The sequence below is a fragment of the Phasianus colchicus genome, chromosome Z, assembly GCF_987193195.1.
Source record: "Phasianus colchicus chromosome Z, bPhaCol1.hap1.1, whole genome shotgun sequence".
Taxonomy (NCBI): domain Eukaryota; kingdom Metazoa; phylum Chordata; class Aves; order Galliformes; family Phasianidae; genus Phasianus; species Phasianus colchicus.
Genome location: NC_143476.1, coordinates 56,888,481 through 56,902,702, shown reverse-complemented (window position 1 = coordinate 56,902,702; position 14,222 = coordinate 56,888,481). Strand labels below are relative to the sequence as shown.

The 14,222-nt window shown below is 39.6% G+C and overlaps 1 protein-coding gene and 1 pseudogene across 1 annotated transcript in view; both read left to right on the top strand.

Annotated features, from left to right (window-relative positions):
- The window catches only part of SMC5 (structural maintenance of chromosomes 5), a 65,819-nt gene extending 51,597 nt beyond the window's left edge, over positions 1-14,222 (top strand). The window contains exons 18-24 of the mRNA XM_031608768.2: positions 4,232-4,357; positions 8,265-8,360; positions 8,736-8,840; positions 9,014-9,133; positions 11,275-11,454; positions 11,549-11,644; positions 13,648-14,222. Of these exons, the coding sequence (XP_031464628.1) occupies positions 4,232-4,357; positions 8,265-8,360; positions 8,736-8,840; positions 9,014-9,133; positions 11,275-11,454; positions 11,549-11,644; positions 13,648-13,788 (864 nt within the window). The 3' untranslated portion in view covers positions 13,789-14,222. The remainder of the gene's footprint in view (positions 1-4,231; positions 4,358-8,264; positions 8,361-8,735; positions 8,841-9,013; positions 9,134-11,274; positions 11,455-11,548; positions 11,645-13,647) is intronic.
- On the top strand, positions 868-4,218 carry LOC116238862 (tubulin alpha-1A chain pseudogene; annotated as a pseudogene).

Here is a 14,222-nt window from a genome sequence, read left to right as displayed (position 1 = left end):
CGTCTATGTCATTGATGATGTTGAAGAGCACTGGTCCCAAGACTGAGCCCTGAAGGGACACAACTCTGCTTGTGGCTGGCCTCCACCTGGACATAGAACCATTAAACACAACCCTTTGGCTGCATCCAGCCAGCCAATTCCTAGTCCATTGAATAGACCATCTTGAAATCCATACCTCTCCAATTTAGAGAGAAGGATGTGGTGAGGGACCATGTCAAAGGCCTTGCAGAAGTCCAGATAGATGACATCTTTTGCACTTCCCTGTCCACCGATGCCATCACTCCATCATAGAAGGCCACCAGGTTGGTCAGGCACAATCTGCCCTTGGTGAAGCCATGCTGGCTGTCTCGAATCATCTCTTTGTCTTGTATGTGCCTTAATATAGCTTGTAGAAGGATCTACTGCAAGTTCTTCCCATGAACAGAGGTGAGGCTCACCGCCTTTAGTTCCCCAAGATCTTCCTTTATCCTTTTCTTAAAAATGGGAGTGATGTTTCATTATTTCCAGGGACTTCACTGGACAGCCATGATTTTTCAAGTATGTTGGAGAGTAGCTTGGCAACCACATCAGCCATCTCTCTCAGAACCCTAAAATGGATATCATCCGGCCCCATAGACTTATGTGAGTTCAGTTTAATGAGGAGGTCTCAGACTTGTTGCACTGTTACAGTGGGATGTAATCAGTTCCTCTTACCCACACCTAGAGCTTCAGGGCCCTGGCAGACATGGGGAGGAACCTGACCTCCAATGAAGAGCGAGCAGCTGCCATGTGTGAGTGCATCTCCATCCACGTGGGCCAAGCAAGCATGCAGATCAGCATTGCCTGCAGGGAGCTGTACTGCCTCGAGCGTGGCATCCAGAGAAATAGATGCCCAGCGATGAGATCATCTGCAGGCGGGGAATGACTCCTTCAACACCTTCTTCAGCGAGACAAGGGCTGGCAAGCACGTGCCCTGTGCTGTCTCTGTGGACCTGGAGCCCACAGTGATAGATGAGGTGAGCATGCAGACATACCAGCAGCTCTTCCACCCTGAGCAGCTGACCACAGGCAAGGAGGATGCAGCCAGCAACTACACCCAATGGCACTACACCATTGACAGGGACCACATCTGCAAGCTGGCTGACGAGTGCACAGGGCTGCAGGTCTTCCCTGTGGTCCATAGCTTCGGGTGCAGCACTGGCTCCAACTTCACCTCACTGCTGATGGACCTCCTCTCAGCTGACTACAGCAAGAAGTCTAAGCTGGAGTTCTCCATCTACCCAGCCCTGCAGGTGTCCAGCCATGGTGGAGCCCTACAACTCCATCCTCATCTCCCACACCACGCTGGAGCACTCTGACTGCACCTTCATGGGTGACAACAAAGCCATCTACTGCATCTTCTGCAGGAACGTGGACACTGAATGCCCAACCTACACCAGCCTCAACAGGCTGATAGGGCAGATCGTGTCCTTCATCACAGCCTTGCTGCGCTTCGATGGGGCTCTGAACATTGACTTGAGTTGGAGTTGACTTGGAGTTCCAGACCAACCTGGTGCCGTACCCACACATCCACTTCCTATTGGCCATGTATGTGCCGGTGTACCAAGAGCAGCTGTCAGTGGCTGAGATCACTAATGTGCACTTCAAGCTGACCAACTGGACCAGCATGGCAAGTGCATGGAGTGCTGCCTGCTGTACTATGGGGACGTGATGCCCCAAGGTGTCAGTGCTGCCATTGCCACCTTAGATAGACTTACATTTGTATCTAGATGGGTATTATTGAGGCACCTTCAGAAAATCGACAGGAACCTTAAGATTTCTGTGCACTTCTGAGTGTATACAAGGGAGAAGGAATCGATGCTTGTGTATTTTTATTTGTTTGTATTTAACTTATATTTAGTCTGAGCCTACGACAACAAACTGGCAAAGCTGAATAAAAATTGAGACTTAACCTTCCTGATGATGTGTCAGTGCCTTTATTCTAGCTTGCGTTTCCTAACAACATCAAGTGTCTGCCTATTTTGCAGTCTTCCTGTTAAATACTGAGATTTTTCTTTTCAGTCTAAACATGTGTTTTCTTTTTCACATTCTGAAGAATTTTATTTGCCTCAGACTTTGGTTAGACCTATTCTATGCTGAAAGTATTTCAGATTTTCAGTGCCTAAACTCAAAGTCTTTTTTTGTGCATCCTTGCAGGGTTTTAAGGAACTTTTGGTACAATTATGTGCAACTGGAAGATGAGATTCCCTGCTGTATATTTTTTCAGAATTTAATTTGGTTCTGGTAATTGTGAAATGCATGAGGATAACACATGATGCTTCATGTGCAGAAAATACACAGCTGTGTAGCCTTTCAATGGATCCTTTGCCTTATTCTGCAGAGGTCAAACACAACCTTACTGAAGTATTTTAAATTTTTGCGATTGAAAATACAGACTAGTTTTAATTCAGAAGCTTCTAAAATGTCCTAAAATACTGTTTTCAAATGTATAACAGGACATACACAGATATGTAATAGAATGTAAGTAATGAGGTGTACAGTTTCATTTGTGTTAATCCAGAATGAAATAGTATGTTGGCTCTGGCAAAAAGGATGGCTGTCCTCCACTTATCCCTTATCAGCATAGCAATAAAGCCAGCCTTTCTTGCCTTGTGACATTTCTTTCCTTCTCTGGATAGTGTAGAAAAATCTTGACAGTATGGTTATGAAGACAGTGAGACACTTATGTCTAACATAGAATCTGCTTCCTTTGTGTTTTGGGACAACAGGACTTCTGAGTTGATATATGCCATACAGAACAGTAACCCAAATTCTCTAGTGATCATATCTGTTACTATGATGTCTGTTGCATTTAGTAAATAAAAGTTAATTAAATTGCCAGAAAGTAAGTGGCTGTCTTGCATTTGTAAAATATGGAATAAATATTTATCTGACTGTATAAACTCAAAATGAACTTTCTTTTTTGTTTGTTTGTTTTTGGAGGGCTCCTACATTTAATTAAAACGCAGTACAATTACAAAAATGGGGAGATAAAGCACTCTGAAGTGTAGGAATATGATTAGACCTTTCAAACTGCTAGAAGGAAATTCTGAAGCAAAATTGTGTTCAAATGGATTTTGAATTAGGATTTTGTGAATGCCTGTGGTGTAACTGTCTATTAAAAGGCGGATTGCATGTATAATCAGTCACTGAGTACCAGTAGAGTAAAATAACTTGAACTGAAAACTCAGTCTTCAGGTATGTACTCCTTTTCTCTTCTAAATTGTCAGCTTCCAGCTCTCTGCAGCTGTGCGCACCTGAACTGGGAGACAGTAACAGTTTTTCTACATTTGTCCCATTCTGTGTGTCAAAGCAGCAGGTGTGAGGCCAGGGCTGTGTGCAGAGAGAAGTGAGTGAGAGTTCTGGAGTCAGAAGCACTCTCCCAAGTTTTATGCTTGGATACCAATTTTAAAGATAACCTTTAGTTCAGAGCTTTATATAAAGTTGTGTTTTCTGAATTGTGTTTTCAGCTGCTGTTATGGTAAGTTGCATTGCATTGTGAAAATCATAGGACTGTACAAAAGCAAAAACTGCTTTTCACTTACTTTTCAGTGTTGGTTTAAAAACTGTGAGTATTTCTCTTTTCTGTTTTGCTAGCTGTATAACAGAAGTAGAGTATGAAAGAGCAAATAGAGGATTTCTAATTATGTAGTTGAGGTTTATTCTGTACAGTTTCAAATAATCTCCGCCATGTAAATAAATGCAATTAAATGGGGGCAAATAAAACGTAATGCTCACAAGTAGTTATATTTTGTTTTATTTTTAGTTTGGTTTTTTTTTGGTTATTTTTAAGGTTAGTGCAAAATTGTCAATTAATAGACACATTGAAGCTATAAAAAAATATCTATGACTACAGGAAAAACAAATTTAATTATATTACAAGAAAATGCTTTTGATTAATTTACCTTTAATGTATGTTGACTTTGAACAGAAGGGCAGATTGAATTCTGTGTGTTGAAATGAAGATTTTTTTTATTTTGCACCGTCTGATGTGTGATTTCTTCATTGATTTCAATATCATTTGTTGCTGGTAAGCTATTGTCACCACTGGTTAGAGCTGAAGTTCAACTGTGTAACAACAGCTTGTAAAGTTTAGATGTTCTGTACATTTCTAAAGAATCAGTCAAATTTAATGAATGTTCAGAGACAATAGTGGCCTGCAATAGGAAATTTAAAGTAAAATAGATGTATATTTTAATATATTTTCTAACAGCAACGTTTTCTTGAATTGGATGAGAGAAAGCGGATTCTTACAGAGAACTGCAAGGAGTTGCTGAAAAAGGCTCGACAGATGTGCAATATGAATCTGGATCAGCATCTTCCAAAAGAATTTCAAACGGTATGTACAAAAATAAATCTTTGTATTTCTCTTAAATTTTCGATAACATACGCCTTTAAATTTTTTCAGCAGGTAAAACTTTGTACTTAATACTGGAAAGGTACCTGCAAAGATCATTTATGTTACCTTGAAACTGTTGGTAAAGACAACTGTTTGTAAAGATCCTCCTTACCAGGGGAGGTTCCCGCCTTGTTCTGTTCATTACAAACAGAGAAGGAGATGTGGTGGTCAGAAGCTATCTTAGGCATAGTGACCACAAAATGATAGAGTTCTCCATCCATGGTGAAGTCTGAAAAGAGGAGTCAGCAAAACTGCTGCACTGGACTTCTGGAGGGCAGATTTTGGACTGTTTAGGATGTTGGTTGGGAGAGTCCCCTGGGAGACAGTTTCAAAGGCTAGAGGGATCCAGAAAGGCAAAACATTCCTCAAGGAGGACTTCAGAGGTGCTGGGAGGGACTGCTACTGTGTTCCAGAAAATGAACTGACAGGGAAGACCGTCATGGCTGAACAGGGAGCTTTTGCTAAGACTTGGGTTAAAAAAGAGAGTGTACTGCTTTTGGAAGAAGGGACAGGCAACTTCAGAAGAGTACAAGGATGTTGCTATAATATGCAGAGAGAAAATTAGAAAGGCAGAAGTCTAACTAGAACTTAATCTGGCCACTGTTATAAAAAGATAACAAAAGTCATGTTTTTCCAAATAGATTAATGACTAAAGGAAGGCCAAGGAGAAGTTCCATTCTTTATTGGATACATCAGGGAACATTACCACCAAGGGTAAAGGAACAGGTTAGGAACTCATTGCCTTCTGTCTTTAATAGTCAGACCAGTTATCCTCAGGGTACTCAGCCTCTTGAGCTGGAAGACAGGCATGGGGAGCAGAATAACCCCCACCCATAATTCAGAAGAAATCAGTTAGTCACTAGCTATTACACCTAAATGATCTAAAGTCTATGGGGCGAGGTGGGATCCACCCAGAGATACTGAAGAAGATGGCAGAAGTGCTCTCCAAGTCACTTCCCAGTATTTATGTGCAGCCCTGGTCAACTGGGGAGGTTCCATGTGACTGGAAGCGTGTTGCTCATCTACAAGAAAGGTTGGATTGAGGGGGCTACAGGTCTATCAGCCTGACCTCTGTATTGAGGAAGTTCATGGAAGAGATCATTTTGAGTGCAATCATACAGCGTCTGTGATAACCAGAGGATCAGGCCTAGCGAGCATAGTTTTGTGAAACCTGATCTTCTTTGACCAGGTGACCTGTCCATAGGATGAGGGTAAGGCTGTTTATGTAGTCTGCAGTGACTTCAGCGGAGCCTTTGATGCTGTTCCCCAGCATCCTCTTGGAGAAGCTGGCAGATCATGGCTGAGATGTGTAGTCTTCACTGGATAAAAGACTGGTTAGATGCTGAGCCCAGTGAGTGGTGGTGAATGGAGTTAAATCCAGCTAGTGACTGGTTATGAGGTGTGTTTTCTAGGGTTAAATGTTGGTGCCAATAATATCTTTATTGATGGTCTGAATGAGGAGATAGAGTGCATCATCAGTAAGTATGCAGATGACACCATGCTGGAGGAAAGTGTCAATTTGCCTGAGGAGAGGAAGGCCTATAGAGGGAAATGGATAGAGGCTGGATCAGTGGGCTGAGGCCAATTGTATGAGGTTCAGAAAGGCCAAATATTGGGTCCTGGAGTTTGGTCACAACAACCCCATGCAGTGCTACAGGCTTGGAGCAGTGTGGCTGGAAGACTGCACAGAGGAGAAGGATCTGGGGATGTTAGTCAATGGACAGCTGAATATGAGCTGGTGGTGTGCCCAGGTGGCCAAGAAAGTCAGCAGCATCCTGGCTTGCTTCAGAAATAGTGTAGTCAGTGTAGGAAAGTACACTACAAGACGTTGAAGCCATGGAGTGTGTCCAAAGAAGGCCTGTGAATATGATGGAGGGTCTGAAGCACAAGTTGTATTAGGACTGGCAATGGGAACTGGGGTTGTTTAGTCCTTCTTCCTTCTCTCTAAATGGGAGATATGTGGATTGATAGATGGACTACTTTATGGATTAAGAACTGGTTGGCTGGTCGCAGCCAGAGGGCTGTGATCTATGTCTGGTTGGAGGCCTGTCACAAGCTGTGTCTCTTCAGCAGTCGGTCTTGGGACCAGTGCTCTTCAACATATTTATCAATGACAAAGATAATGGAATTGAGTGCACGCTCAGCAAGTTTGCAGATGACACCAAGCTGAGTGGTACAGTCCATACATTGGAGGGCAGGGAAGCCAATAAAAAGTACCTGGACAGGCTGGAGAAGTGGGCCCATGAGAACCTAACGATGTTCAATAAGGCCAAGTGCAAGGTGCTGCGCTTGGCCTGGGACAGTCCCAGATATTTATACAGACTGAAGGAAGAACCCCTTGAGAGCAGCCCTGCAGAGGACTGCACAGGTAACTGGACATGAGCCAGCAGTGTGAGCTTGCTGCCTGGAAGGCCAGCTGTGTTCTGGGCTGCATTAAAAGAGCAGTGGTCAGTAGGGAGAGGGAGGTGATTGTCCCCCACTGCTCAGCTGTTGTGAGGCCCCATCTGGAATACTACATTCAGGCCTGGGGCCACCAGCACAAGAAAGATGTAAAGCTCTTGGAACGGGTCCAGAGGAGGGCCAGATGATCAGAGGGCTGGAGCACTTCTATGAAGAAAGGTTTAGGGAACTGGGCTTGTTTAGCTTGGAGAAGAGAAGGGTCTGGGAAGACCTCATTGTGGCCTTCCAGTATTAGAAGGGAGCAAGGGGGAACAGCTTCTTACGAGGGTTGATAGTGACAGGACAAGGGGGAATTGGAGATTTAGGTTAGATATTAGGAGGAAGTTTTTCACAGAGGGTGGTGGGGCACTGAAACAGGTTGCCCAGGGAGGTTGTGGATGATCCATCCCTGGAGGCATTCAAGGCCAAGCTGGACGTGGTGGTTGGAGACTGCCTACGGCAGGGGGGTTGTAACTAAATTATCTTTGAAGTCCTTTTCAACCTAGGCCATTCTATGATACGATAGTCTGGATAAGAAGAAGTTCAGGGAAGACCTTATTGTTCTCTACAACTGCCTGAGAAATGGTTGGGGTGAGATGGGACTTGACCTTTTTTCCTAGGTAACTAGAGATAGGCCATTACCCCTCGTTCTTAAGTTGCTCCAGAGAGGGGTTCTGTTTGGATATTTAAAAAAATTTCTTGTCTGAAAGAGTGGTTAAGCACTGGAACAAGCTGCACAAGGAGGTGTTGGAATCACCATTCCTGGTGGTGTTTAAGAAATGTGTAGATGAGATTCTTAAGAATATGTTTTAGTGGGCATGGTGGTGATGGGTTGACAGTCTGACTAGGTGATCTTAGTGGTCTTTTTCAACTTTAACAATCCTGTCATTCTATTTGGTCTTCTAAAGCATCTTCCAGTAGTGAGACTGTTAAAGCTGGGTTACTCTGACTTTGTTCTGTGCACGGAAAAAGAAAAAATCATCTGAAATCTCAATCCAATTTCTAGGTTTGTATTCACAGAAACCGTTCAAGACCATATTGTTCTAGCTTCTTGCTTAAAGGGAGTAACATGAAAGCACTTAAATCTGGGATGTCTAGCTACCTGCCTGAAGTTCTTAACAGCCTTGGCAGCTTTTGTATAGTTTAACTAACATAGCCCTGGCATATGCCACACCTGAGCTCCTGTATCTACACAAGTTAGGCAAACAAGGAGCAATTAATTGTGTATCTCTGATAGGCATTGTGGATGTAATTCTCTGTCCAGAAGAGTTTGTGAGGAAATCCTGCTGTGTTAAAATTTTGAACATAAGGCATCCTGAAAAAAAGTAATTGAATGTTTGCTGGCTTATTGATTTCTTTTTAGCAAACGAGCTCTTCATTACCACTGCTGTAATCTTTTCTCTTTTAGGCTTTTCAGACTCTTCCAAACACACTGGAGGAAATAGATGCCCTTCTGAATGAAGAGAAATCGAGGGTCTCCTGTTTCACAGGCCTGAGTGCTTCAGTATGTTCACTGCTTTCTCTCCACCCTCTCTCCCTTTTCTTCCACCCGTATTGTACTTACTTCCCACTCTGTACTAGATTTCTTGGTTTAATAAGCTATACAGCAGAAACAATGTGTGTAAATGCCAGATTCTGCATCTATTAGAATTGTAAGTAGGTTTTTGCTAAAGAACAGTGTGTTCTGTGCCTGTTTTTTCTTTTTAAAAGTTGCAGTAACCTGAAATAAGAAATACAGTATATGTGTCTTGAAGCTGGAAATGTCTTGTTCAGTGCACAGTGTAACAGTTATATGATTGTGCTTGAGCAGGATCATATTTTTACAACTGCTGTTAGAGTTGGTAAAGATTGTGTATACTTTTCATTCTTATTCTCAAAGGTTGTCGAAGAATGCAGTAAGCAAATGGAAGAAATACAAAAGCTGATGGAAGATATAGAAGAAAATAAAAAGGAATTGGATAACTATAAGCAAAGTATTTCAGAGGTAATAGTTGAAATTAGCAATTCTGTATTAGTGTGTCTTCATCTGAATAGAACATGAGTACAAAAATAACTGAGCATAAAGTGAGATGTTAGCTTCTGTAATTATGGTGTTTTTTATTGATATCTAAAGAAAAATCACAGAGAATTATTTTACATGGATGTTTTCTCTTCTAGATAAAAGAAAGATGGTTAAACCCTTTGAAAAAGATGATTGAGAGCATTAATGAGAAATTCAGTGGCTTCTTTAGTTCTATGGAAAGTGTTGGTGAAGTTGATCTTCATGTGGAAAATGAGGTATGACTTAGTTTTCACCTGGAAAAATATCACATTGACTTGACAATTTGTTTCTTAATCAGTATTTATTTGGACTGTAGGGAAGATGTTGTTTAAAGTCTGCTTTTTTAACCAGTGTGCTAGAACTGACTGATAAATCTGATAAAATGAAAATGAGTCTTTATTCAGTTGCATAGGAGTTCAAGTCGTTGACTTTGGATGCTTCCTACAGCTGAATAAACTATGCATCCTTCTCAAACACAAAATTGTTGTTTTTCTTCTTTTCATTAAAGACTCATTCTGAGAATGCTCTTTTAGATCCTGAATTTCTGAAAGTGATCTACATTCTGCCAAAACAATAGCCTTCAGGGAAAGCAGTGACTGAGCAGTGCGTGATCTGAAATTTCAGAACATTGTCTGTGTTTCCTTCTTTTTACTGTATTAGGTGGAAGTGTGCATTTTAGTTCTGATTTTTTTTCCTTCTCTGTTATTCTTTTACAAGGTTCAGTGGGAAGCACTACATTTACTTTACCTGTAAATTTGTTATGTTATTGATATACTTCTGTATGTATATATTTTTGCTTATTTGTTCTATTCTATTACGATTTTGTGGGTAAAAGCTGGTACAGTTTTAATGATTTCATTTTATCTATGGTTTTTCTCAGCTCTTGGCATTTTGACTGTTTTGGAGCAGTAGCAATCAGCCTGTTGCATCATTACTGACGCTTAACCTCTGATAAAAAGTTTTAAGCTCCAGTTGGTACTTTGGGGAGTGAGTGATATTCATTGCAGTGAGTTGAAGAGAAATTGGTTGTTTTGTTTTAAATTAACTGCTATTATGGTGGCCTTAAATATATATTTTTTTAAGTACTGCGTACATTTTGCTGCATTACTAGTTGATGCACTTCTTCTTTTTTGCTGGTTCTTTTTTTTGTTTGTTTTGTTTTGCAGTAAATTACTCCAGCAATTCTTAAAATATTTGAAGTGTTACTTATTGTATGGGACAAAACAGTAACTGGAAAAGCTCTGTATGTGAACAGTGCTTAAAAATGTATAAGAGCTAGTATGAAATGGTGGGACATAAAAAAAGAAGGGGCTTTTCAATTCTTCTAAAAGTTACTTACAAAGACAGTTCTCTATTACACAAATACTATCCTTTATCTAAAAATAAAGCGGAAAAGAATGCAGAGAAAAACGGTTAAGCAGTTTAAAAGCGAAGTGAATTGGGGCTAAGTGTGTAGCTTGCTCTGGAAATACTGCCTCCTATTTATTTCCATGAAAACTACTACAGATAAAAGAGCACAATAACACCATTTGATAGAGCAAATTCTTAGCTACAGAACACTATTTGTCATCATAGTCACCACCGTTAGGTATTCATTTTCGCTAGTGATGAACAAGAACCTGCATGCCATACTTGTAAAAGTTTGTACTATCAGAGGTAATCCAATGCCTCACTGTGCTACCATCCACTGTTTTGTCTCCATAAATGTTTAGTGGGTGTCAATAAATGTCAATAAGTACAATTTTTTTCCATATGGGAGAATTCAGTGACAACCTTTGGAAGTTAGAGCTCAGTGATCTTTAAAGGATCCTTTCCAACCTCAGCCATTCCATGGTTCATATGTGCTTCCTTGTCAAACACCATTCAGTCTGACTGCCATCTGTTGCACAGCAAAAGCACGTAATGGAATATTGGTGAGAAGATTCAAATTTTACTGCCATGGCACCAACATCTATCTCTGACATCATGGGACACCATAATGAAATATGAGGGCTGCTCAAAAATAAATGCTTTCTATCTCCTTTGGAAGGCGTTGGCCTTTTTCCTGGGAAGATGTCAAAACTAGTTTGAGGGGCTAACTGGTGTTACTGTACCAATGAGTAAAGCTTTTTCCTCAGGGGATCAACATCCATAATACAAGAAACAGAAAATGTCTTCTAGTTCTTGAGTTTCTTATCTTCCTACTTTTCAGAAGACTCTTTTGCTCTTATCTGTAAACATGAGAGGAGAGGCCCTCTAGGCAGTAGTGCTATTGTTACGAATATTCTTGTGACATTGGAGAGATAGTGGCCTTCAGTTGTGCCAGGTTAGCACATAAGTATTCAGGTTGGATATAAGGAAAAATTTCTTCTCTGAAAGAGTGGTCTGTCTTTTACAGGAGGAGTATGACAAATACGGGATTCGCATAAGAGTCAAATTCCATAACTTCACTGATCTTCATGAATTGACTCCATATCATCAGAGTGGAGGTGAGAAAAGTGTTTCAACTGTATTGTACCTGATGGCTCTACAGGAACTCAACAGGTGTCCTTTCAGGGTTGTAGATGAAATAAATCAGGTGAGGATCAACAGTGCAGTAAATAATCACATGTTATACAGATACTTACGAAATAGTGGAGAGAACAGCCTTTTTTTTTTTTTTTTCCTTTAAGGGCATGGATCCAGTGAATGAAAGAAGAGTTTTTGAAATGTTTGTGAAAACTGCTTGTAAAGAAAGCACATCACAGTACTTCTTAATTACACCAAAGGTATGTGGCTGAAAATGAAAGTTTTGTGAGGAGAGCTTAATTTTGTGTGACAAATTCTCTATAAGCACTGAGTAACTTTGATTTGTATTACCTAGGGAATTAATATTAAATGGGTAACTGTAAAAGAATTTATCAATTTTAAGGACTATCTTGCCAGGAATTCATGTAACGTGTATGTGTCAAAACTCATGCCATCATAAAGACATTCTGTGTGTCTGGCTTGAGTGGAAGCCAGCCAAGATAGGCTCTGGTAGATAGGGTACATTGTAACAACACTGTCAAATGTAATGCTTTAACCTAAAACATAAATGTGATTGTAACAGACACCAATTTTCTAACATGATTCTGGAAGAGGCTAGTGCTACTGGCTAGTGCTGCTGGCCTCAGAACATCTAGAGAAGTTTCACAGTCATGGAGGAAACCCTGATGACTAGCAGGGGCTTAGAAGCACAGAAAGGGTCAGTGTTAGACACCATGGAAAATGGCTTGAAAAGGACTTTTCAGTCGGGAACAGCCAGTGCTTAATCATATATATATATGTTTAAAAAAAAAAAAAAAAAATACGAGCAGTTAACTTTCTGAGTTTGATGATGTAGCTTGAAAAGGCTATCAGATAGGATGGTAGTTCAGCTGTGTTTTGAACAGAAGCTGATTCAACTAACACGAGGCAGTTAGAACCACTAAAAATAATTTGTATGCCAGGGAGGCAAGAATGGGCCTTATACTTCTTATTAAGATGTCAGTTTTCCTACATCCCCACCTTTGCTGCATTTTAGAAAATCTGGGATATTATGTGCTATTCTTTCCTTTAAAGAACAATTGAAAGACCTAGGAAAAGCCAGTGATAGCAGTTACCTAAAATAAATAAAAATAGAGGGAAGGTGATGCTTTTGATACTGCAGTTCACTTATCTCCACACAGTTGGTCATTTCTTTGTTGTGTTATTTTTGTCTGTCTTGTTCTATATATCTGTCTCATTTTGTGTTTCTATGATTTCTGTCCTTATCATTCATTCTACTTTTCTTTCTTACTTCGAGGAACAACAGTCATTTGAATGGATATTGAAAGTATAGCTCTACCAATGGAAGTGCTTCTCATGTGTGGGGCTATAGAAGATGACTGGGGATTTGCAGTCTGTTTTAAAAGTTGAGCTCATTGTGAAATTACAAAGAATAGATAAGGGGAAAAAATTGAATTTGCAAAGTTAGTCAAAAATCAAAGCAAGAAGAAACTTTGGAGTTTAAAAAAGTCTAACATTTATGTTAAGAAGAACATCAAGGAGTATGTAGGAATATGGTTCAGCAGCATCATGCTGTTATAAAGAGAATATATTGAGGTTTTTATTTGACCATATTGTATTTTTTGTTTCTTTGGGGTTTTTTGTTTTTTGTTTTTCATAATCAGATTTTCAGATTTTCAATAAAATCAACCATAAGGAGATGATAACCAGATGTTGAAGTTGTAATGGCCTACTAGGAGGAATTGTATTGAGATACCACTTCATGTAAATAAAGATAAGGAAAGTTGTATTCTGGATAATTGGGATTCACTGACAGAATGAGTGAGTGTGTTCCTTAAGAGTGAGTCCTGGGTTTGAAAATCAGTGTTTGTAATATCAAACTATGATACAAATAACTATCATATAGGAAATGAATGTTTCTTTTCAATTGAGCAAGATTAGAGATCAAAGTAACCTAAAATTAGATAATCCTGGATGGGGGGAGTAAGCAAAGACTTCATTCCCAGCAAGAAGGTACAGATAGAAACTTTTTTTCATAGTAAGGAACAAGTGAAACATGTAAATTGCCTGAGTTATATGTACAGTCTCTGGGGGTTTCTGGGGAGAAATTATACATCATCTGTCAGAAAAATTAGGAAATTCATCTGGTAGTGTTGACCTTTTAAGGTATAAGCTTTACACTGACCTTCTTCACTGCTTTTAGATAATGGGGAGCACAGTCTTTTCTGGCTGTTTTGACTTTGATTTTTGTGTTTTTCCCCAGCTCTTGCAGAATCTCACTTATAATGAAAAGATGACGTTGCTGTTTGTCTACAATGGAGCTTTTATGATGGAGGCAGACAAATGGAACTTAAAGACTTTCTGTAGGCGGCGGCGGCGGCTTGGAAGGACGGATGAACAGTGATACATTATATATATGCATATGCACACATATATAAAATATTTGATGTTTGTATAGAATATTTTATAACATCAGTCATTCAGATCTTCAGAAATTGTAAAAGATGAGAAACTGCAAAGGGTCAGTGCTTAAGAGCTTTGATTGTTAAAACTTTGTAAAAATGCATCAGATTTGAAATGCATGATTTTCTTAATATTTTTCATAGTGGCTTGTTTAAATAATATTTTAAATAAAAAAGAATTTTTTTTTATTTTGTTACTTTCAATAATATAAAAAATATGTTTAATTGTTCTAGGTTATATTAGACTAAACTGGTGTTTGTTTTTCTAAGAGTTTTGAGTTTACTCTTATTAAACTGTATTCCCCTAACACAGTTAACGATGTTGTACACCTTTTCCAACTGAAATGGAAAGTTTTTGAATGAATAAATGAATGAA